The following is a 25891-nucleotide window of genomic DNA, read 5'->3' as shown; positions in this document are numbered from 1 at the left end:
TAGTACGGTGACTGCATCTTTCCATCTTCCTTTGATGCTTCCTGCATCGTTCAAGATGTTGCCCATACAATCTCTTAATAATGCAATTGGAAGCTTACATTTCTTCTTCATTTTAAAATTTTCAGCTTAAGATATACTTTTTAAATTTTCTGTCTGTAGGTCATTGCACATTTCATTGAAATACTTCACTTTGGCCCAGAGCCCTGGAGTCAAAGCCGGTTCCTGTTTCATCTAAGCGGTCGCCTGTCGCCTCATTCTCTTCCAACATGACAGATGCCGCTGTGTCCTTCGCCAAGGACTTCTTGGCAGGTGGAGTGGCCGTGGCCATCCCCAAGACGGTGATAGCGCCCATCGAACGGGTCAAGCTGCTCCTGCAGGTGCAGCCCGCCAGCAAGCAAATCACCGCAGATAAGCAGTACAAGGGCATCATCGATTGTGTGGTTCGTATCCCCAAGGAGCAGGGAGTCCTGTCTTTCTGGCGTCGTAACCTGGCCAATGTCATCCGACACTTCCCCACCCAGGCTCTCAACTTTGCCTTCAAAGATAAAAACGAGCAGATCTTCCTGGGTGGTGTGGACAAGAGGACCCAGTTCTGGCGCTACATTGCAGGGAACCTGGCATCGGGCGGTGCCGCGGGGGCCACATCTTTGTGCTTTGTGTACCCTCTTGATTTAGCCCGTACCTGTCTAGCACTGATGTGGGCAAAGCCGGCGCCGAACGGGAGTTCAAAGGCCTCGGTGACTGCTTGGTTAAAATCACCAAGTCTGATGGGATTGGGGGCCTGTCCCAGGGCTTCCCCGTGTCTGTGCAGGGAATGATCATCAACCGGGCTGCCGACTTGGCATCTATGACCCCGCAAGGGGAATGCTTCCGGATCCCAAGAACACCACATCTTCGTCAGCTGGATGATTGCATGGTCCGTCACAGCCGTGGCTGGGTGACTTCCTACCCATTGGACACCGTTCGTCGCCGAATGCGGATGCAGTCGGGGCGCAAAGGAACTGATAGCATGGACACCGGCACGCTGGACTGCTGGAGGAAGATCGCTCGGGATGAAGGGAGCAAAGCGTTCGTCAAGGGCGCCTGGTCCAATGTGCTCAGAGGCATGGGTGGTGCCTTTGTGCTGGTCTTGTACGATGAAATCAAGAAGTACACATAAGTTATTTCCTAGTGGGTTCCCCTGTGAATGGGCATGTTGTATTATGTAACATGTTTCAGGCATTCTTGGCAGACGGTTGGCTGTCTAGATCAATGGCAACTACCTACTGGTTGAAAACGGGAAGCAATAATATTCATCCGACCAGCTTTCTCTTAAAGCCATTTCCACGATGATCATCATGATGATGGGACTCAATTCTATTTTTTATTTCAGTCACTCCTAATAAATAAACAAATTTGAAGAAATAATATCTGAAACAGAAAAAAAAAGAAATACTTCACTTTGTCTTTTTAAGCTGCCCTTTGAAACTTTCTGTACAGTTCTTTTACTTCATCAGGAGCCCTGGTGGCAGAGTGGGGTACTGGTTAGGCTGCTAACCACAAGGTTAGCAGTTCAAAGCCAGCAGCTGTACCATGGGAAAGAGATGAAGTTTCTACTTCTATAAACAGTTACAGTCTCAGAAGTCCACAGGGGCAGATCTACACTGTCCTAGAATTTTGCAATGATTTAGAATTGTTTTGAAGGCAGTGAATTTAATTAATCAAACATCTAGTCTGTTCAAATATTGTTCAGTTATTTTTTTTTTAACATTTTGGACCACTATCCAAATAGGCTTCACACATTGTAATTGTTGAAATGCCTTTTAAGACTTTTCTAATCCGTGAGCTGGGCCTCTCCATTTCTTTTACTGTTTGTATCTGTTTCCCTTGGAAGTGAGGAAGCTGCTGTCCTGTAGATCTCCCCAAGGTCTAGTTTTTTCTTATTACCTCCTCATGGTGTCATTTAACATGCTACGCTGACTTCTGTACTTCTGATAGATTTGTAGTTATATCTCAGCTTTCCAGATCCAGATTTTATTACTTCAGATAAGGCTACTTCTTAGATGATATAATTTGTATTAATTATCTATTGCTCTACCAAAAATTACTCTAAAATGTAGAGATTTAAAATAGCAACAGGCATTTATAGTATTGCCCTATGCCTATGAATTTAGAAACAGTTCAGTTCAGGGTGGTTCAAACTCAGGGTTTCGGATGAGGATGTAGTCAAACTGTCAGCTCATATTGCTGTCATCTGAAGGCTTGACTAAAGCAGGAGGGCATTCTTCCAAGAGAGGTCGTTGATATATTACTGTCAAATTGGTGCTGGCTTTTGTCAGGAAACCTGTTTCTTACCACATGGATCACTTTATTAGAACTGCTTGTTTCCCCCAGAGCGAGCAATCCAAAAGAGATCAAGGTGAAAGTTACAATGTCATTTATGACTTACCATGGACATGTTGTAAGATATTGTAAAAACAATCTTTTGTTGGTCACGCAAATCTCACTTATTCATTGTGTTTGTATTTGGGTTGGAGGGGGCTACAGAGGGATATGAATACCAGGAAGTGAGGATCATTGGGAGCAATTTTAGAGGCCAGCTACCACACTGTTTTTCCATCAGTAGGTTCATAGGTCTTTTTGCTTCTCTCTTGGTGATGTTAACAACCCTGATACTCAATGCCTAGATCACCTAACATATTAAGTGTTTCAAATGGTTATATTCTTTTATTTATTTTTATCTATTAGCTAGAATACTCTTTTTACATAGAAAAGTACAAGAAGACATGAAAAGCTTATTACTCTCTACTAGTTGGTTACATAGAAGTTCAGTTTGTACATAAAAGTCATGATAAATGCTTGATTCTTTCCTTTTATTTACAATTTTCAAAATAGAATTGATTTCCCAGTATTATCTGCTAATGACCAATTATACCTAATTAAACTATTAATTACAACATATTTGATGTTTTAACATTCATTGCAGTTATTATCTTATTAGTGTTCATATAGTCACACTGGGGGAGCCCTTGTCGTGTACTGGTTACATGTTGGGCTGCTAACTGTAAGGTCAACAGTTCAAAGCTACCAGCTGCTCCAGGAAGAAAAACGAGGATTTCTACTCCCATAAAAGGTTACAGTCTCAGAAATCCATAGGGAAAATTCTACCCTGTCCTGTAGCGTCGCCATGAGTCAGAATTAGCTTGATGGCGGTGAGTTTGGTTTATAGTCACACTGTGGTAAATTGACTAAGGGTCCCCCTCTGGCAGATATTCATGTTTGAATCTCTAGCCCTTTATATAATGTAGCAAAGTTAAATTTCTTGGTATGACTCTGAAACTCCCACCCGAGGAAAATGTATCTTAGATCCCTGCCTGTGGTGGAGGAGGAAATAGAGGTACCAGTGGTGGCAACACCAAGACCATGAGACAGAGCAGAGTTGCTGTGCCCAGAATGTGAGGCAGTGTGGCTGGTGGGCTTCCTGGTTCTAAGAACGAGGCCGACGTCAACAGACCAGCGTCTGAGAGGCAAAGAACCAGGGAGAGACAAGCCTGAGGAGAGGTGCTGCAGACAAAACACCTGCATCCTTAACATTTTGCAGCCTGTTAACCTCTCCAGCGAACCCCATAGCCATAGACAAGATCTGTGAGTTCTGTGTGGCCATTGCAAAGAATCACCCAAACTCAGGAAAGAAGTAGAATGTTATGGGAGGGATACCTGGTGTCAGAACAGGGTCAAAGAAGTTGGAGGCATGTCTGACCTCTGTATCGCAGGAGTTATCCTTGGGCAGAAGTGGTGTCGGATTCTTCTCTGTACTCAAGCTCAAGGCGGACAGTGACTTTCACACCATTTCCCAAGATGGCAAAAGAGACCTTGAAGGTATGATTAAGGATCTTGAACTAGACAGATTAGCCTGATTCTACAAGTCTGTTGATAGACTACAGGAGTCCTCAAAGGAAGGAAGCAGGGTTTCCGAGGTGAAGGTATTGTGATGATGAATGTAGAGATTGGAATGATGGGCTTTGAAGACGTAGGTAGAGGGCACAACCCAAGGAATCAAGGTGAGCATTTGAAGCTGGGAAGGAGAAGGAACAAACCCTCCCTTTAGAGCCTTCAGAAGGAATTAACACTGACAACATTACTAAAACGGATGTTTTTTTTTAAACATCTGACTTCCAGAACTATGAGTAAATAAATTTGCATTGTACTAAGCCACCAAGTTTGTTACAACAGTAAGAAATGATTGCACCCAACTTTAGTCAATGGGGCCATCTTCAAATTGGCTATCTAATATGAAAAGATGTTTCAGCCTCACCTTAGATATTTTCTGCTTCAGTCCTGGAATCAGGTTAATTCTCTAAGGAGTCCTTGCCCCTTTGAGTTGGAAATGATATTTTGAGGCCACAATCTAGGCTTTTCTCTTAAAAAAAATTTAATCAATAAAAATTTAGTGCCATATTGGTCACTTTCTTCCCCACAGTTTTATTGGTGCATAATTCACATATCATCAATTCATTAGTTCCATCATATCAAGCAGTATTGTACAATCATGACCACAATCAATTTTAGAACATTTTCCCCCTTATGGTTAAATCAATTAAAAAATATGTTATGTAATCGCAATCAGTTCTAGTGCTCCCTCCCCATGTCCACATGTATTGCTTGATTCAGAAATCCCCTAAAAAAATAAAAAGAAATCCCCTCAACCCGCTATCTCCCTCTCTCAACCCTTATATCACTTTCATCAGTTATTATCTCTACGCATCCACTCCTGTGCTTCACAAACTGGAAAACCCAGCAGAAGCAATAAAATCAAAACCAACATAAAGTGGTAAGGATAAAATAATCATATTATAAAGATAAAAATACAAATAATGAGTGAGAAAGAAAAGGCCATCATCAATATTTAAAAGCCAGGGAAGAAGTTTTTGTCCTGGAACAAGTTGGAAGTACTCGAACCCAGAACAATTTCAGGTAGGGTCAGGAGGAAGTTCAACTGACCAACTGTCAAGTTCAATCTAGCATGATTAATATACAGTGATCTCTATCTGATAATAAAGCTGTTTGAGAATGTTGCCTCTGGCTTGAGGGGACCTGCCAGAGGCTTAATCTGACTCGATGGGCTTTGGAGTCCCACTGTCCTCCATAGCTGTCTACTAATTGGGTGGTTGCATTTTAAGCTCTGACACTTTTCCCTTTTGCACGTTTGAATTTTGTCATTGTCATCTTTGGATCACGCAGGCTGGTATGTGTTTCTGTGTGGATGTAGATGACACCTCACTTAGATGGCTGCTTGTTTTGAATACAAGCCTTTAAGATCTCAGACACTATTCTGTTTGATAGCTGGCCACCATCCGTTTTCTTCACCACACTTTGCTGTAATACCCTTATCTTCAGTGATTATTTCATGAAGGTGAGTATTGAGCAGGGCCATCTTATCAGAACTAACTGTTCTTGGATTGGGGCTAGAGTTAAGTAGAAGCCCAGAATCCATCTGATTGTCCACGGGATATTCATGACTCAGGATTGCTTTGGCGGTCGTATTATGACCAATTCAAAACTCCATAAGACCAATTATAACACCAAACCAACCATCCAACAAAACAAAGCAAAACAAAAAACTTAAGACAGGTAAACAAAACCCCCTCGAAACCAAAATGTAAAACATTGTCAATCATCCCTCTGGGGCATAAGGCCATTACACTGATGACATCATCAATTTTCCCAATGACACAGGACTCCAGGCACTGGCAGTATGAAGAGACCATGTTCCACCTTGACCCACAACCGATGAGGTGTTGCCCTACCCAGTTATATCTCCCATTGGACTGAGCTCTGTTTACCCTAAGTATGCGAATTGGTGCCAGGGGGAAACTTCCTGGCAGTTCTTCCAAGTGCAGATTCCTTCCCAACAGATCAAAACCTGTCATATCACTGAGGGGGTGGGGCACCAAGGTACTAACTATATGGTGAGTCTGGGTCCTTTTCAATTGGATACTCACCGAGCTGGGGGTTCTCCCCAAGGTCTAATGACTGCCACTTCTTCCACAACCCTGGGGTGGCCCCTCTCTACTTCGACTCCCATCCAAGTACCCATCTTCAGTACAAGGGAGCAGCAGGGCTTAATTCATTCAACCGAACCTCTATGTTAAGTCCTTCTGGTGTAGCTTCTGGGTTATGCAAGGTCAGCATCCAAGGTCATCATGGAGCATAGTCCATGGAGTGATTCACTGAGGGTTGGGTAGAAACGTATTCCTAGTGTCTACCCAGGAACATAAAATCTGGTCCATTGTTTAGCATACCATCCCCATTGGGAAGTTACTTCTCCCCAGTCACCCACCATACTCACTAACAGAACTATGTGTGCCTCCTCCAAAATGTAGATGCTCCTCTCCTCTGGTCTTGATTTAAATTTTTGGCAAGGTTCTCCTTCCATTCCTATGGGGGACCCATTGATTTGTCCCAGCTTGTTTTGATGTTGTTTATCCTTAAGTGGACAGTCTTCTCCCATTAACCCCCTCTTGAAGAAGTGACCCCAGACTATGTGAGGTTCCCTCCTCCAAGGTGGCTCTGTGAGGTGCACAATAGGGAGGCGACATATGGCAGGTAGGTAGCCTTCTCCCCTTTTGTTCAGGAATCGGTCCCTTAGATTTCTTTAATTGGTGTTTCTCCTTTTAGTAGTGGACTCATATCATGGTCCAGACCATGCAGCCATTTCCCCCAGCTCTCCCGAAAGATAGCCTGCTGGACTGTGCGCCCCCCGCCCCCACCTCTCAAGGCCAGGGCTGGACTGTGCAGTCCCTGCCTCCAGCGTTCCAAGGAGCTTATGTCTCTGGGCTGGGTCTGTACAGCCCTTTCCCTCGGCGTTCCAGGATGATTTACTCACAGACCACATCCTGACTCAGACCCTGTAACTGTAGCACCAGAAGGCCCTCCTTCCTCTTATCAGCACATACATCCTTGGCTCAAACCCTATAAATGTCCCATCGCCTCACTACCAGGCACGACCTAACTCGTTTAGTCTTGGAACCTGCCTGGGGCCTCAAGATGCCCCTGTCCCTTTCTCTGCTCTCCCTTCCCCTCCAGGAGTTCTTTCCCTGCCCCAATAAAATCTTTCTCAACTTCACATTCCTGGCTAAATGCTATCTCTGTTCCGAGTCTCCATTTCCAACCTCTCCGTTTCCAGGTCCTTCCATGTCGTGAGGTTGTTCATGCTTTAAACACTCTTTGTTAGGGATGCATAGTATTCCATTATGTGTATATACCATTGTTTTTTCATCCCTTCTTCCACTGTTGGGCATTTGGGCTGCTTCCAGTTTCTTGCTATTGTGAATTGTGCTTTTATGAACATGGGAGAGTATACATCTACTCATGTTATATTTCTTATTTCTTTGTTGTTGTTGTTATTTGTTATAGTTCTTATTTCTTTAGCTATATGCCTAATAGTTGTATTGCTGGGTCATGTGGGATTTCAATTCCCAGTTACTTTAAGTATGACTTTAATGCTTTCTACAGTGGCTGTATGTATTTACAAGTCCACCAACAATGTATATGCGTTCCAATCGCTCCACATCCTCTCCAGAATTTGTTATCTGTTTTTTTTTAAATTTGGGCTAGCATTAGAGTGTGGTTTTTGTCTTTTTTAGAAATGGAAAAGAGGTATAGTTCAATGCCTTTACCAACCTGATTCATTTCCTCTAAATTTTAGGTTCCTTTGGACCCAGCCAGACATAGAGTTATGCCATTTTGACTCCCAATTTCAACACTATATCCTACAAAGGAATTTCAAGTGGCAAAGTTACTTTTCTAAAACAAAGTGAGAATTTTGAAATTAAATATAGACTGCACACAGAATAATGACTATTGTTAGGGTTCAAAACATTTCCTTAAGCTGCACTTTGTGGTAGATGAATACATTCTCAAACCTTGTAAGAAACAAAGTATTCCACTATGAGACATCCCTCACTGACTCATAGCCCTACAGGGGACAACACTGGAGACACAGTGTGGCAATTCTGCCTGATCTGATCCCAACACACCGAGGCAAAACACTAAGGGCGTGCAACAGAGCAGCAAGGGGAACAGAGCAATGAAGTCCTCAGGGAATACCAAAAATAGACTTTGGGGCCAGGGGTTGGCACCCTGTCAGACTTGACCAGAAAACACTCCTAAAGGCCAATTAGTCCTTGAACTAATTACAAGCTTTTCTTTCTTGTTGTTGTTTTTTTGTCATTGGCTTGATGTTGTTTTGCTTTATTTTCTTGCTTGGTTTTGCTCTGTCTTGTTTTTGTGCATGTTATTATCTCTGCAGGTCCGTCTAAACAAGATAGGCTGGATGAAAAATCTGGAGGAGAAAACAACGGGACTGACAGTTCCAGGGGGTTGTGGGAGAGGGGGATGTGGGGAAAAAGGAAGTGGTGTTAACAAGCTCAGGGACAAGGGAACAACAAGTGATCCAAATCGGTGGTGAGGAGGGTGTAGGAGACCTGGTAGGGTGTGATCAAGGGTAATGTAACCAAGAGGAATTACTGAAACCCAAATGAAAACTGAGCATGATAGTGGGACAAGAGGAAAGTAAAAGGAAATAGAGGAAAGAGCTAGGAGGCAAAGGGCATTTATAGAGGTCTAAATAAAGGCATGTACATATGCAAATATACTTATATATGAGAATGGGGAAATATATTTATGTGCATATATTTATAGGTTTAGTATTAAGGTAGCAGAGGGACATTGGGCCTCCCCTCAAGTACTCCCTCAATGCAAGAATACTTTGTTCTATTAAATTGGCATTCTATGATGCTCACCTTCCTGACACACTCGCTTAAGCCAAAGCGGGTGCATAAGCAAATGTGGTAAAGAAAGCTGATGGTGCCCGGCTATCAAAAGATATAGTATCTGGGATCTTAAAGGCTTGAAGGTAAACAAGTGGTTATCTAGCTCAGAAGCAACAAAGCCCACATGGAAGAAGTACACCAGCTTGTGCGATCATGAGGTGTCGAAGGTATCAGGCATCATCAGAACAACATTCATATCATTGTGAATAAAGGGGGAGACCCAAAGCCCAACTGTAGGCAATTGGACATCCCCTTATGGAAGGGATGTGGGGAGGAGATGAGCCAGTTAGGGTGCAGTGTAGCAATGATTAAACATACAACTTTCCTCTAGTTCCTAAATGTTTCTCCCCTTACCTGCCCCCCACTATCATGATCCCAATTCTACCTTACAAATCTGGCTAGACCAGAGGACGTACAGTGGTACAGATAGGAACTGAAAACACAGGGAATCCAGGGCAGATGATCCCTTCAGGACCAGTGGTGAGAGTGGTGATGCTGGGAGGGTAGAGGGAGGGTGGGTTGGAAAGGAGGAAGTGATTACAAGGATCTACATGTGACCTCCTCCCTGGGGGACGGACAACAGAAAAGTGGGTCAAGGGAGGCGTTGGACAGGGCAAGATATGACAAAATAACAATTTATAAATTATCATGGGTTCATGAGGGAGGAGGGAGTGGGGAGGGAGGGGGAAAATGAGGAGTTGATGCCAGGGGCTTAAGTAGAGAGCAAATGTTTTGAGAATGATGAAGGCAAAGAATGTAAAAAAGTGCTTTACACAATTGATGTATTTATGGATTGTGATATGAGTTGTATAAGCCCCTCATACAATGTTTTAAAAAAAAGAAGCAAAGTATTGGTAAATCCCACACTCACAGTCACAGCAAGTATCCTACGTCATAGGCATAATCCAGCCCGAGCCTACTATGTGACTTGTTTTAGGAGGAAAAAAGACACCCCCCAATTAAAATATAATTTACACAGACACCTTTATTAAATCTTAAAAAGGACAAAGATAAATCATCCAGATGAGGGAGACCATCAACTCAAGGCCATAATGGTATCCAAGGATTCTCAGTCACACACTCACTTCAATAGGCTATGGAGAACAAAGGCAACTGTCACAAAATCACGATTGGCAGAGGTGGCAGCTACATAATCTGTCAACTTGAGCTAAGGGATGGAGTTTAGCCTGGTGATGGGGTCACAAGGTCACACCCACCAGGAGGATTCTGGGAACTTCATCTTTTTGTCCTAGGAAGAGGACCACACACTCTCTATGTGAGACATTCCTGTTGACAAGTCACATGGACACGCTGATGACAGCCAGAGCCCTGGACTGCGAGGAGCCACATGAGACCTGCACCAGGCCTGAGATGCTTCCACTGCCACTGGATCCGCCACTGGCCAGTGATCTTCCGCATTTGGTATCATCGCATGTGCTGTGTGAGTCTCAAGAGGAATTTATGGACTAGTATTGGACATGGGGGCTAATATTGGACTTATTGACTTGATCTGAACTGGGCTGGGATGTTTCTCAATATACAATTTCTCTTTGCCATAAAGCCCTCTCTTACACATTTATAAATGTCTCTGGATTTTTTTCTCTAGTCAACCCGGCCTAACACAGCAGCAGATCCATTCATGACAATTGTAGTTGAGATTCCAGAAGTGGAAAAGTGACTATGATCAGGATGCCTACACTATTAAAGATTAGAAATGCTTACAAGATTTGTTTACAGCCCTCTGACCAAGGCAGGCAGGCTAGGACTCACGACTGTGTGGTCCTAGTACCCTGATTTCCCCATGGGTACACTCAGGCCATCCTTGCGAGTAGGGGCTGCCCCGCCCAGGACTGGCTAGGGCACAGGCAGTCATCTACTTTCGAACACACTCTGCTAGAGGGCAAACCTTTTCACACTGTGGCCTATGGTTAGAAAGAACTCACATAGAAGCTGAGACTATGCAGAGACTCACCAATGGATTTAGGGCTCCCTCTGTAAACCATGGCCTCCTAAATACCCCGTGCATAGAATTTAGGCTGTAATACAGAGTGAACCTGTTACTGGGCAGAAATCATTTGCGTGAGACCCAGGTGATGAGCATGGGGCTGCTCACCACACGGTGTGAGACTCAAATCCACCAGTTGCTCTGTGGGAGAAAGGTGAAGCTTGGGTAAAGATTTACTGTCTTGGGAACCTTACTTAGGGTTGCTCTGATTGCAGTGGGTTTGATTGGGTTTGGGAGGGAGTTCAGGTCAGCTCTCTAGACCCGGGTTTCTGGGCTACTTGAGAATCTGTTGTATAAAGAGAATAGACCTGCATTGCAAATGCAAGGGAGCACTGTTGAGATGTAGAATGGACGACCAGGAAGTGTTTGTTTTTTTTGAAGTTTAAGAAACACTTTATTCAATGAGACCAATATGACTTAATATCAAAATCCAACAAAGACCTTACAAGAAAAGGGAACAATAGAGCAATAATGCTCATGAGCATAGATGCAAAAATCATCAACAATATTGTATTCAACAATTCATATATAATTGGAATGATCAATAAAATTGGTCAGCTATGATCAAGTAAAATTTACTTTAGATATACAAAGTTGGATCAAGATTTAAAATTAAGTTTATCGTTGACAAATAATCTGGAGGATAAATATTTAGCTGATAACTGTAGTTACCAATGGGAATAGAAATTAAAAATGATTTTATTATGCCTCCATTTTTAAGTTAGATTTACAGAGCAGATTGGTTTCCCATTTAGCAATTCATACCCTTTTTGTTCCATGTCATCTATTGCAATCCCTTCAATATAATATCACTTATCCCAGTTCCTCCCTGTGCTTCCTGTTCCCATTCCTCCTTCTTTCCTAGCCCTTCTGAACTTTGTCCTTTGGTGAATGCTGTACTTTTGATCTCAAATGGTTGGTTATTCTAAGGTGTGTGGGCATCATTAATGTTATCAGTCCCTTTATATACATGTGTATTGTTTAGCTGAAATTTGAGCTACGGGGGTGAGTTCAATTTCCAGACTTTACTTGAGACTAAAGGCCTTAATTTTGGGAGTTCCACCAACCTCTAACTGATCAGTAAGTCTTGTCTTTTTAAATGAGTTTTAGTTTCGTTCCACATTTTCTCCCACTCTCCCCAGAACCTTCTAATGTAATCACTTTCAGAGAAGTTGTCGGGTCTCAGGGTCATGGAGACTGATGTTCACATGGATCATTAGTTCCCTATATTAATTGTGTCCATGAATTTTCTGTTTTTTTAGTCATCCTTCCTTTAAAGAAGGAGGGACCATAGCTGCACCTTAAATGACTGCTCATTGGCTTTAAGATTCCAATCACTGCTCAACAAAGTAAGATGTAGAACATTGCCTTTCTGGACTTTGTTATTCCAGTTGACCTTGGTGTACAACTGATAATCTTGATTCTCCCTTTGTTTGCTGTATTGATTCTCCCTTTGTTTGCTGTATTGAGGTGTTTTGCTGATATGCTGGAAGTTATATCACTATTGTGGAGAGCAAATGCTTTGAGAATGATGAAGGTAATGAATGTACAAATGTGCTTTACACAATTCATGTATGTATGGATTGTGATAAGAGTTGTATGATCCCCTAATAAAATGATCTAAAATAATAATAATAATAATTTTGGAGGAACATGACTTGAATCCCTCCTGTTGTATAAAGAGAATAGACCTGCATTGCAAATGCAAGGGAGCACTGTTGAGATGTAGAATGGACGACCAGGAAGTGTTTTGTTATTAAAGCGCCAGACACTCTCATTTGCATCAAGTGTTCAAAAAGAATAAATTCTAAATCATTTTCCTCCCCCGCTCCTTACAGGAAGTGCCTAAATATTAAAAACACAGACATACAAAAAAAAATAGAGGCACTTGTTGACCAGGAACTAAGGAATCACGTGAGAGATGACTAAGTGTATTTTCTGCTCAGAGTGACAGAGAAGAATCTGATGATTAGTTACCAAGCTTCCTTTCATTTGAAAAGTTTTGGAAACTTCATTCAGGCATGTTTCCATTTATGCTTTTCTCCACCCTGTTTTCTTCCATAACGACTGAGCCCAGGGAGTTACACTGGGTCTGCAACTCCACCGATTTGAGTGTTTGGTACAGCTACTGTGGTAAGTAAAACAGCGGCGACAAATGGCTTTCGTTTTTCAGTGGTGAATTTCCCCAGCCACCATCCTCTGCCTGGCCAGGCCACAGGAAACAGGTCTGCGTTCCAGCCAGCGCTGTTGGGAAATGTGATGACAGGTAACTGCCCCCGAAGGGGCGGGGAGGGAGGGGGAGGGGGAGATCCCCTCTCTAGTCCTGAAAGGCTCACAGATCTCTCTAAATTTTGTTGCACTTGACTTCCAAATGCTTCTGTTGTTTTCTTCGGTCAACTCTCTCACCCTTCAGCTCAGGTTCGCATTCTCCCCAGTTTCAGTAGCATTGTCGGCTCCTGAGTGTTTGCCTCAGCCCCAGGAGGAACTGGTTTTTCCTCTTGAGGAAGTAAAAGCAGTCCTAGCCGCCTCCTCAGGTTTTCTGCTCAGGACTAGGATTTAAAAAATTTTTTTTAGGACTCTTGGGATCATATCCCTAACTGGATGTCTTAAAAAATAATCAAATCTCACCAAATCTGAACATTAGATTTATTCTGCGCAGTTATTCCATGTGGCATATAGAGAGACGCTTTTAATTGCAGAAAAGGCCCTGGCTCGAAGAAACTAGATACAAGGAGGCTTATAAAGAGAAGAGATAGGCCTGCTCGCTCGCAAGCTTCTCAATAAAGCCTGCTTCTAAAACTTAAAAAAAAAAAAAAGAGAGAAGAGATAGGAGAAATGACATTGGCCATTGGCTAATCTTAACATGACTGACTGAACCCAGCCTTCCCGGGAGCCTTTCCTGAGGTCAGCTGATATTCGACTACTTCTAGCCTGGTTGCTAAGAATGTGAGCGCTGGCGGCAGGCATTGTGAATGATGTGTTGGGTTGGTCACCTCCAAATCAGCGGAGAAAGGGGAGACTTGTTGTTACCAGGCAGATTTATAACCTTGGAAACGCAAAGGGACAGTTCTGCTCTGTCTTAAAGGCTCACTTAGTCAGAAGCTACTTGATGGCAATGAATTTTGGTTTGACTCACCTGGAACCAGGAGACTTTTTTTGAAGAGAATAGTTTGGCAGGTATTCATTTCTAGCAGTGTTAAACTAATTTAATAAGGGAGCCTTGTGGGAGTGGTTGTGTGTGGGCTGCTAACCTCAAGGGCAGCAGTAGTTTGAAACCATTATCCTTTCTGTGGGGAACGATGAGGCTTTCTACTCCCATAAAGCGTTACAGTTTGAGAAACCCACAAGAATGGATGACTCTACCCTGCCCTATTGGGTGGCCATGATTCAGAGTTCAGTTGATGACAGTGAAACGTTTTTAAATATTTTCTAAGACAAATTTTCTATTCTCTATAGCAGTTTCTGGCTGGCTTTTGCAGTTTGGGTCAGGCTTTTTACAATTAATATATGGTTCCATGCAGTGGCGGGATTCAAATAATTTAACAACTGGTTCGATGCCTTAATGACTGTTTTAAGTAAAAAAGATATATCAAAAGGTAACTTATTCCTGCATACAGTTAATAGTTAAATAAGAACAATTCTGTGAGGGGATATCCAATTGTCTACAGATGGGCTTTCGGTCTTAACTCCACACATTTACATTGGGTATGATTTTGTTCTGGGTCTTAGATGCCTAATACCTGATTCCATCGATACCTTGTGATCACATAGGCTGGCGTACTTCTTGCACGTGGACTTTGTTGCTTCTCACTTAGATGGCCACTTGTTTATCTTCAAGCCTTTAGGACTCCAGACACTATATCTTTCGATAGCCAGGCACCATCAGCTTTCTTCACCACATTTGCTTATGCACCCATTTTGTCTTCAGCGGTCATGTTGGTCGGGAAGGTGAGCATCACAGAATGCCAGATTATTAGAATGAAGTGTTCTTATGTTGCGGGAGTACTTGAATTGAGGCCCAATGTCTGTCTGCAACCTTACTTCCTAACATATAGATAGAAGTACATAGATCTATTCCCCTCTTGTTATATATAAATATATTTACATATGTAAATGCCTGTATTTAGACCTCTATAAATTTCCTTTGCCTCCTGGTTCTTTCCTTTCTTTCCTTTTACTTTCCTGTTGTCACACCATCATGTTCAGCCTTCATGCTGGTTTAGTAAATGAAACACACAATTTTCCTCTAGTTCTTTAATGCTTCCTTCCCCTAACTATCATGACCTCAATTCTACCTTACAAATCAAATTAGACCAGAACATGCACACTGCTGCAGATAAGAGCCAGAAACCCAGGGAATCCAGGATAGATAAACCCATCAGGGCCAACAATGAGAATAGAGATACCAGGAGGATAAGGGGAAGGTGAGGGGAGAAAGGGGGAATTGATCACAAGGATTAACATATAACCCCCTCCCAGGGGGACAAACAACGGAAAAGTGGGTGAAGGGTGACAGAGGATGATGTAAGATATGAAAATAATAATATATAACTTGTCCAAGGTTCATGAGGGAAGGCGGGCAGGGGAGGGAGGGGAAAGTGAGGAGCTGATATCAAGGGCTCAAATAGAAAGAAAATGATGATGGCAGCATTTGTGCAAATGTGCTTAACACGTTGGATGAATGTGTGGATTGTGATGGGAGATGTAAGAGCCCCCAATGAAAGTATTTAATAAAAAAAGAACAATTATAGTGATACACAACACTAGATTATATTATAAGAAAGAGTTAAACATGTTAATGAAAATATTAAACAATACTTGACAAAACAATAAAACTGTTATTAATGATATTACCATATTGGAGATATCTCATTCCATATTCTTTTTTCCCATTTTACTGGGGCTCTTATAGCTCTTATAGCATTCCATATATCAATTGTATCAAACATATTTGTGCATATGTTGCATTATCATTTTCTAAACATTAACTTTCTATTTGAGCCCTTGGTATCAGCTCTTCTTTTTCCCCTCCCTCTCCCCCACCTTGTGACCCCTTGATAAATAATACATTATTATTGTTTTCATATCTTACACTAACTGCTGTCTCCCTTCATTCACATTTCTGTTGTTCATCCCCTGGCGGGAGGTGGTGTCTTTCCATATTTTTGATTGGAGTCCTTACTTGCAAGATTCTTTGATTTTATCTAAGCATCATGGGCTGTGTGATTTATCCTTTTCCACTTTTCACTGTTGAGGTAGGCATTTGGGCAATAGTCGTTGTGTTTAGTAGATTAGAACAGTTAAATGACTTTTCTGAACATATTATGTTCATCTTGAAAAACCCCTTTCTGCTACTGCTGAAGTTATAGCAGTTGGTCTGACAAACAATATTTTTAGCCTTTTGAAAACTTTCAGGAGTTGTAGAATTCACTCATAACATCTCATGGGAATTTGGGCCATAACACAACACTGAAAGGAACGACAGTCTTCCTCTGGTTGTTCGGCACTTTCTCTTTTTCTGAAATGTAGTTTATTATTCCACACAGGAAATAATTAAATAAGAACAATAAAAGAGGTACACAAAACTAAGTTATACATAAGAAAGTTAAAATATTAGTGAAATATATGAAGTAAAACCCGACAAACCCAATATAACTGTTATTTAAGATATTTCCTTTCACATTGCTTCCTTTTGGGTTTAGATGTATTTTTAAATAATGATTTGAAATATTTTAATTTATTTATTTGGCTTGAAATTTCATTTTGCTTCTTTTCTTATTTATTTGCAATTTCATTTTCTTTCTTTTTAAAAATCATTTTATTGGTGGCTCTTACAGCTCTTATAATATTCCATACATCAATTATATCAGGCATAGAAATCTTTTTATATTTAATGTATTTTTATTTTTGGGCACTTTTCTCCTTGTTATATATTTGTTTACTGAAATAGCAAATACGAGGGAATAAAAATGTAGTATTTCATCAAAAGTATAATGAGTTTTGAAATGAATAAGTAAATATTACACACATAGTTCCATTTAATTTTTCATACCTATGGGTGGAATGGATATTACTACCAGTGCTTCGAATATGCTATTGTGCAGATGAATATTAAAAACGACTAAGGAATGTAAATTGTGGTTTCCACATTGGGGGCTGCCCAGCCGCCTACCAAGTGCCATTTGAACAACAAGGGTTGCTGAACTCAACAAAAAATTAGGTATCAGTTCTGCAGAACTGGTGCAAACCACACACTTCTCACCACTGGTTCTGCGGATTAGATGAACTACGAAACCTAAGAAAGAAGTCCGTTTTAATTGTCCTATTTAACAGATGCACGCCTGGTTCTGCTGTTAACTAGCTACGTGACCTACTGGCTGTGTGGTGTTGCGCAAAGTACTTGACCTCTTTGTACCAGTTGTTGTTGTTGTTTTCAAATGGCAATACTTTGATTATAGTAAAAGCATGCTGAGTACAGGACTCCCTAAACACTGGTAGGTAAACTAGGGCAATGTTAAAAGTAAATACAGTCAAGAGGTAAAAGCTACAGGGATTTTGCCTTTCAGAGGAAATGGCATGTCCAGCAGAGGGTGTCCCACCCAGCACAGACAGGGCATCTTTCATGGGCATCCGATTAACTTTCTGAGACATTCTGCCCACTGGGACCATTTCTACAGCATGACAAGAATGGGCATGGAGCCAAATAGTAGTGTCTGGTTCCTGGAATTTCTGTTGACACTTGATTGAAAAAACAAACAACTTCTTATTACAGCAACAGCTTGTGCTAATTTAAACCCATGAGTAAGATATTTGCTCTTAAAAGGACTCTTTAGAATGCCATTTCGAGGTCACTCACCCTTACTGGGCCGAGTCTGAGTACTTTCATAGACGTAGATGTGCAGGCGACCGTGATGTTCTTAGGAATTCAGGGTAACATTGGCTAGTGTATATTGTGGAGTAAATCCAGCTAATTTTCCACCTCAGCTGTTTTATTCAGAAAATTAAAAATGATTTTACCACTGTCTATAGGATGAGTTCTGTAAAGTTTTTTTAAAATCCTTTTATTGGGGACTCATACAACTCTTACCACAATCCATACATACATCAATGTGTCAAGCACATTTGTACATTTGTTGCCCTCATCATTCTCAAAATATTTGCTTTCAACCTGAACCCTTGGTATCAGCTCCTCATTTTCCCCCTCCCTCCATGGTCCCCACTCCCTCATGAACCCTTGATAATTTATAAATTATTATTATTTTGTCATGTCTTACACTGTCTGATGTCTCCCTTCACCCACTTTTCTGTTGTCCATCCCCCAGGGAGGGGATTTTATATAGACCCTTGTAATAGGTTCACCACTCTCACTACTGGTTCTGAAGGGATCATCTGTCCTGGATTCCCTGTGTGTCCAGTTCCTATCTGTCCCAGTGTACATCCTCTGGTCTAGCTGCATTTGTAAGGCAGAATTGGGATCATGATAGTGGGTGGTGGTGGTGGAAGCATTTAAGAACTAGAGGAAAGTTGTATGCTTCATCATTGCTACACTGCACCCTGACTGGCTGTCTCCTCTGCGTGACCCTTCTGTAAGAGGATGTCCAGTGGCCTACAGATGGGCTTTGGGTCCCTACTCTGCACCCCCCCTCATTGACAATAATATGAGTTTTTGTTCTTTGATGCCTGATAACTGATTCCTTCGGCACCTTGTGATCACACAGGCTGGTGCGCTTCTTCCATGTGGGCTTTGTTGCTTCTGAGCTAGATGGCCGCTTGTTTACCTTCAAGCCTTTAAGACCCCAGACAATATATCTTTTGATAGCTGGGCACTATCAGCTTTCTTCACCACATTTGCTTATGCACCTGCTTTGTCTTCAGTGATTGTGTCGGGAAGGTGAGCATCGCAGAATGCCAATTTAATAGAAGAAAATATTCCTGCATTGAGGAAATACTTGAGTGGAGGCCCAATGTCCTTCTGCTACCTTAATACTAAACCTCTAAATATGTGCCCATAGATCTATTTCCCCATCCTCATATATAAATATATTTGCATATGTACATGCCTTTATTTAGACCTGTATAAATGCTCTTTGCCTCCTAGCTCTTTTCTCTATTTCCTTCGACTTTCCTCTTGTCCCATTATCATGCTCAGTCTTCATTTGGGTTTCAGTAATTCCTTTTGGTTACACCCTACCAGGCTTCTTACACCCTCCTCATCACCGATTTGGATCACTTGTTGTTCCCTTGTCCCTGGGTTTGTTAACACCACTACCTTTCTCCCACCTCCTCCTCTCCCATGTCCCCGCGGAACTGTCCATCCCATTGTTTTCTCCTCCAGATTGTTCATCCAGCCTATCTTATTTAGACAGACCTGACTACCTAAGTCTTTTCTATTTTATCTTCCAGTTAAATCTGCAGATCCCAAACCAGGGCTCTCCGACATGATCTCGAAATTTCTCTCATCCTCTACAATCTACATCCAATTGATCAGCAATTCCTGTTCTCATTGTCTCCAGCATATAGTCAAAATCCAATTTATGTCTGGTCTTGGCCACATTATTTTTAGCTTTACTCTGTTGTCCCCCCCCCCATTGTCTCTCTTAATTTTTGCTACCATACATGCTATTCTCCATAGAGAGGCCACAGTATTCCTTTCAAAATGTAAATAGATCAGATAATATTGCTCCCTGTGCTTAAAAACCACTGGAAGCAGTGGTCTCTCGCTATAAGTTATCACCCTCCCACCCCCCAGTTTTATATGAAGGACTCCATGGCTCATCATGGTTTCCCACTATGGCCCTACCTTCCTTGTCACCATAGGACCCATGCCTGACCATCTCTGATTTCATAAGGGGAAAAACCAAAAACAAACTCACTGCCATCGAGTCAATTCTGACTCATGGCAGCCCTATAGACCCTATAGGACAGGGTAAATTGCCCCTGTGCGTTTCTAAGACTGTAACTCTTTAAGGGAGTAGAAAGTCTGTCTTTTTCCCACAGAGCACCTGTTGGTTCAGAAATGGAGCCTTTGTGGATCGCAGCCCAATGCGTAACGACTACGCCACCAGGGCGCCTCACAAGGGGGAAGGAGAATCACATTCAAAATCAGCCCAAAGACGATTCTCCTGACACAGAGATCAGATGTGTCTTTGCCCTCTAACTTCCTTACCCCTCTAATACCTGACATCCCTTCCATGGCACTCTCTACGGAGTGCCATAATTCATTGTAATGGCTACACATAACTCACAGATAGTACTCGTGAATATGGATTTTTTTTGAGAATATGTTAAAATTCAGGATCAGAAATGCTCAGGATTCAGATCTTTAGGCCAGAAGACTTGCTGCTTATCTTTGTCCTCCAGCATGCCTCTCTCTGGCCCTCAGACTCTAAGCCATGCCACTCCTTGACCGCTGCCCTGCTTGGGCAAGGTTACAAAGCTCCCTTAGCATAGCTGATAATGTCCCAAAGGACACTCTGTTTCCACATAAGCCTAAGACTGAAGGCACCCAGTCTAGTTCTGTGGGTCAATACATCTAGCTCCCCCTGCCCAACTAAGTGGCTGGATGCATCCCCCCACTCCACATATGAGCCTCTTTTCTGAAAGAATAATTTTTACCCAATCCCCTGGCCAACTAGACAGCTGCCCTGTCTGGTGCTCTTGGTCCTGCCACAGCCGCTTCTCTGCTGCCATGCTTTCTCACTATTCTCTGCTGCCTCTCTGGAATTCCAGCTTCATCTTTTGCATAAAGGAGGTAGATCATGCTGTGCTTTCAGGACCCAAAGAATGAACTCTACTCCTCGGTCTTTCTTCATGCTACTGAGATGGCTACATTCCCGCTTCTGAGATTGCTCATTTTTAACCCAGTGGGATGGCAAAAGGGATCCCTCCTCATGTTAGTGTTTTACGTACCTTATTTGCATTGCCCTACCCAATCATTTAGTGGGAGTTTCAAAGACTGTGGCTAGGAAAACCTAATAGTTCAGTGTACTGCACCTGCCTGCTTGCACACTTATCTGAATCCTGTGACTCTCCTCTGACTCATGACTTTTTATTACATGGCACATGTTCTTTTCTTGAACACATCAAAATCATTCTCACCTCTGAGATTTTGCACCTACGTGGTAGTCAACGAATCTGGTGTCAATGTAAAGATTAAGAGTGTAGGGGTGGAATCTAGGCTGTCAATCTGGAGATAGCCAATGAGACTTCTGTGTGGGCATAGCCTTCTCCTGAGAATTCTGGGAAATCTGGTACTTCCTTCTAGGAGGCAGGAGAGACACACTCTCTCTATCACTCCCTGAGAGACATTGCAGCTGACTAGATGTCTGAAGCCGGAGAAGCCACAGAGAGACCTCTGACAGTGCAGAGATGCTTATAATGCCACTGGACCCAAAGACTTTCTACCCACTGGCTTGTGATCGTCTTGCATTTGGCTTCATTGTATGTGCTTCATGAGTCTGAAGAGGACTTTATAGATTGGTATCGGACATATGGGCTAATATCAGATTTATGGCCTTGGACTGGACTGGGATGGGATATTTTCTTAATGTACAGTTGCTCTTTGTGTTAGTCTGCGTACTTTAGAGAATGAATTCACAGAAACTCATGTATAAGAGAGAGTTTTATATAAAGGGTAAGTGCACATCAAGAAAACATCCCAACCCAGTGCTGCCCAAGCCCACAAGTCCAACATTAGCCCATTAACCCATATGTCTGAGTGCAATCCACAAAGTCCTCCTCCATCTCACAAAACAAATGCGATGATGCTGACTGCAGGAGGAAAGTCGAGTCAGTGAATGTGTAAGCATCTCAGTACTGGCAGGGGTCTCCACATGGGTGCTCCAGCACCCAGGGCTGCATTGGGGTAGGTCCATGTGGCTTCTCCTCAGGGATATCTTGCAGGAAGTGAGCCTTGCAAGCTAAAGCAGGGAACTGGCTAATGTAACTGCACCCTTGTCCGACCATCAGAAAGCAAGAGACCTGAGAACTAGAAAGGTGAGGCTCATTGAGCCATTTATCCCTCCGCCCTTCAATTAACCCCACATGTGTTTATTGGCCAGGTTGACACAATAAACTAACTACCTCACTCTTGAATATAAATCTCTTTCTTATACATATATGTGGGTCCATGAATTTGTTTCTTTAGTCTACCCAGACTAACACAACTGATATAGTTAAAATTTAGTATGCTAACCTGGCCGATAAACACATGTGGGGTTAATTGAAGGGTGGAGAGATAAATGGCTCGGTGAGCCTCGCCTTTGAGTTCTTGGGTCTCTTGCTTTCTGATGTTCTGGCCAGGGTGCAGCTGCAGTAGCTAGTTCCCTGCTTCAACCTGCAGGGCTCACTTCCTGCAAGACATCCCTGAGGAGAAGCCACATGGACCTACCCCAATGCAGCCCTGGGTGCTGGAGCAGCCGTGTGGGGACCCCTGCCAGCGCTGAGAGGCTTACACGTTCACTGACTCAGCTTTCCTCCTGCAGTCCACATCAATGTGTCTGTTTTGTGAGATGGAGGAGGACTTTGTGGATTGATGTCAGACATATGGTTAATGTTGGACTTGTGGGCTTGGGTAGCACTGGGTTGGAATGTTTTCCTGATGTGCACTTACCCTTTATATAAAACTCTCTCTTTTACAATGAGTTTCTGTGGATTTGTTTCTTTAAAATACCCAGACTAACACAACCTACCACTAGTTTTTTTGATTGAAATGCTTTCTCTGATGCCATCAAGCCTGGCTTCTTTCCCTCACTCATGAGGTAACATAGTTGAAGTAACTCTACCCACTCCCTACTCCTTCACCCTACCATATACTCATTAAAAATTTTTTTATTGGGGGCTCGTACAACTCTTATCACAATCCATACATACATCTATTGGGTCAAGTACATTTGTATCTTTATTGCCCTCATCTCAAAACATTTGCTTTCTACTTGAGCCCTTGGTATCAGCTCCTCATTTTACTCCTCCCTCCCCACCACCATCCCCATGAACTCTTGATAATTTATAAATTATTATTATTTTGTCATGTCTTCCACTGTCTGACGTCTCCCTTACCCACTTTTCTGTTGTCCATCCCCCAGGGAGGAGGTTATATGTAGAAACTTGTAATCGGTTCCCCCTTTCTACCCTACCTTCTCTCCACCTCCCCTGTATCACCACTCTCACCACTGGTCCTGAAGGGTTAATCTGTTTTGATTCCCCGTGTTTCCAGTTCCTATGTGTCACAGTGTACATCTTTGGTATTGCTGAATTTGTAACGTAGAATTGGGATCATGATAGTGGGAGGGAGGAAGCATTTAAGAACTAGAGAAAAACCAGGGATGTGAGTGGCGATAATGGGAGGGTAGAGGGAGAGTGGGTTGGAAAGAGGGAACCGATTGCAAGGCTCTACATGTGACCTCCTCTCTTGGGGACGGACAAAAGAGAAGTGGGTGAAGGGAGACGTTGGACAGGGCAAGATATGACAAAATAATAATGTATAATATAATGTATATAATGTATAATATAATGTATAAATTATCAAGGACTCATGAGGGAGAGGGGAGTGGGAAGGGAGGGGAGAGCAAATGCTTTGAAAATGATGAGGGCAATGAATGTACAGATGTGCTTGACACAATTGATCTATGTATAGATTGTGATAAGAGTTGTATGAGCCCCTAATAAAATGTTTTAAAAAATATTTAAAGGCAACAGAAAAAAAGAACTCGAGAAAAGTTGTATATTTCATCGTTGCTGCACTGCACCCTTATTAGAACATCTCCTCCCTGTGATCCATCTGTAAGGGGATGTCCAGTTGCCTACAGATAATACTATGCACAAAAATAAGACAGAGAAAAACAAAGCAACAAAAAACCAATGACAAAAAGAAGATAAAAGCCTGTAAATAGTTCAAGTTCTATTTGTTGACCTTGAGTCTGATGGGGTGCCATGCCCTTGCTCCAATGTCTATTTTTGGTATTCCCTCAGGACTTCATTGCTCTGCTCTCCTTGTTATTCTGTTGCACTCCCTTAGTGCTTTGTCTCGATGTGGTGGGATCAGATCGGGCACAATTGCCACACTGTGTCTCCAGTGTCCCCTGTAAGCCTATGGGTCATGAGCAATGTCGTGTCTCATAGAGGGCCGGCCATATGGGCCTCTGTCAATTGTCTGCTCTGAGTGGTAATATCATCCTCAAGGCTTGGTTGGCCAGGATGTGCTCCACTCTCCCTTCCTCCCCCTTCACTTGCTCCTGTATGCACTGATCAGACATGTCCCTCTCCCTAAACTATAGCTTCATTGCTCTCTTCTGCAGTGAATTCTTCTTGGGGGAGGAGTGGCTGTCCATGTAGTTGGGATTAGGGCCAGCCCCTCAGACTTCTGTACTGATTCCCTGCTTTATGCCTGTATGTTGCATTCACATCTTGGAGCACAGGGTTGAATCTGGTCCCTCTTTCTTTGTGGAGATATAAACAATACCCTCCCCTTGGCACACACTCATTCTTTATCCCATTGTGCTGCACAGTGTACCTTTCTAAAGAGTATGGATCATGACTATCTTGCTTATTGTTTCTCTAAGGCTTAGAACAAAGTTTGGCACCTAGTAGATACCAAATGGGGGCAGTGGTGGTCCAGAGGTAAAATTATTGCCTTCCAGATGGGATACTTGAGTTCAATTCCCAGCCAATATACCTCAAGTATAGCTGTCATTCATCTGTCAGGGGGTACAAAAAAAACCCCCTGGAATTGTGCTGGGCTGGGCAGAGCTTTCCTGGTACACCTTTTTCCTGCTAGGTGAGCATTGGGGAATTTGCTCTGAGTTAGTGCACCCAGTGGTATCACCTGGTAAGGTTCTCTCTGGTCACCGCAGTTTTGCGCAAACCTTGTTTTGTGTGATGGCCTGTTTAAGAGAACAGAGTGCAGCTGTGAAATGTCGCTTCCTCTCTGGGAAAAAATGCTGCAGAAACTGCTGTGATGTTGAACACAGCTTACAAGGACAGCACTGTGGGAAAAACTCAAGCGCCCACGTGGTTTTCTTGTTTCAAAAAAGGTGAAATGTCCATTGATGACAAACTTCATTCTGGAAGAATGTCAGCTCATGAACAGAGGACAATGTCAAGTGGTAGTGCATCTGGAGTTGTTCCGCCAGGTTAGACCGTTAATCAAGCTTTCTATTGAGAGGTTCTGAAAAGATTGCGTAACAGTGTGTGACAAAAAAAGACCTTATCTGTGGCAGACAGGGCCTTGGCTTTGCAACCACGACAACGCACCTGCTCACACAGCCATCTCAGTGTGTCAGTTTTTGGCAAAAAACAACGTGCCTCTCTTGCCCCAGGACCTTACTCACTTAACCTTGCTCTCTGTGACTTCTTTTTTTGGCAAATGTAGAGGTACATGAAAGGACAGTGATTTGACCATGTAGAAGAGGTGAAGAAAAAAACAAGGGAGGTGATGTCAGCCATCCAAACAGATGAATTTGAAAAATGTTTCCACGAATGGAATACATTTGGCAAATGGATTCAGTGTAATGGATAGCACTTTGAAGGTGATAAGGTTGTTTTGTGAAAAACAAACAAACCAAAAACATAGCTTTCAAAAAAAAATCCTGTTTTTTTGGGGGGGAGGGGCTACCCCTCGATATTGCTATGATACTGAACAGCTTTACCGGAGTTTTTAGCATATGCCAGACATGGAAGGGAAGGTCGGATGATCTACTTCTGAGACAATCAGGCAGGGAAAACCCTATGGGCCTCATAGCTGGTCTTTTTGAACACAGGGTTGTCATGAGTCAGGCACAGACCCAAGGGCACCTAACAACAACAGCAGTTGCCAAAATGAAAGTGAATAAAGACAAATTAATGAGATACTATGTGCCCAGCACTGCGCTCTGTGCTGCACCCGTAAAGCAAGTATCGAGCGACTCGAAAGGAGGCTTACACATTAATGCCCACGACAGCATTGTTCACAACAGACAGAAGGTGGGAACACCCGGAATACTTATCAACGTGTGAGTGAAGGAGCAGAATGGGTATATGTATACAACAAAAGACAACCTAGTCCATAGGAAAACGATGTCTTGATGCTGTGTGGATG

The 25891-nt window shown here is 42.6% G+C and overlaps 1 protein-coding gene and 1 pseudogene across 1 annotated transcript in view; both read left to right on the top strand.

Moving 5' to 3' along the window:
* Positions 1-204: 204 nt before the first annotated feature.
* LOC142448760 (ADP/ATP translocase 2 pseudogene) lies at positions 205-1274 on the top strand (annotated as a pseudogene).
* Positions 1275-12732: 11458 nt separating this feature from the next.
* The window catches only part of LY96 (lymphocyte antigen 96), a 28293-nt gene continuing 15134 nt past the window's right edge, over positions 12733-25891 (top strand). Inside the window, exon 1 of the mRNA XM_075550647.1 lies at positions 12733-12951. Coding sequence (XP_075406762.1) covers positions 12840-12951 — 112 coding nt within the window. The 5' untranslated portion in view covers positions 12733-12839. The remainder of the gene's footprint in view (positions 12952-25891) is intronic.

Source organism: Tenrec ecaudatus, chromosome 5, assembly GCF_050624435.1.
Source record: "Tenrec ecaudatus isolate mTenEca1 chromosome 5, mTenEca1.hap1, whole genome shotgun sequence".
NCBI classification, from domain to species: Eukaryota; Metazoa; Chordata; class Mammalia; order Afrosoricida; family Tenrecidae; genus Tenrec; species Tenrec ecaudatus.
Note: the sequence above shows the minus strand (reverse complement) of the source record. Positions and strands in the feature narration are given on the sequence as shown.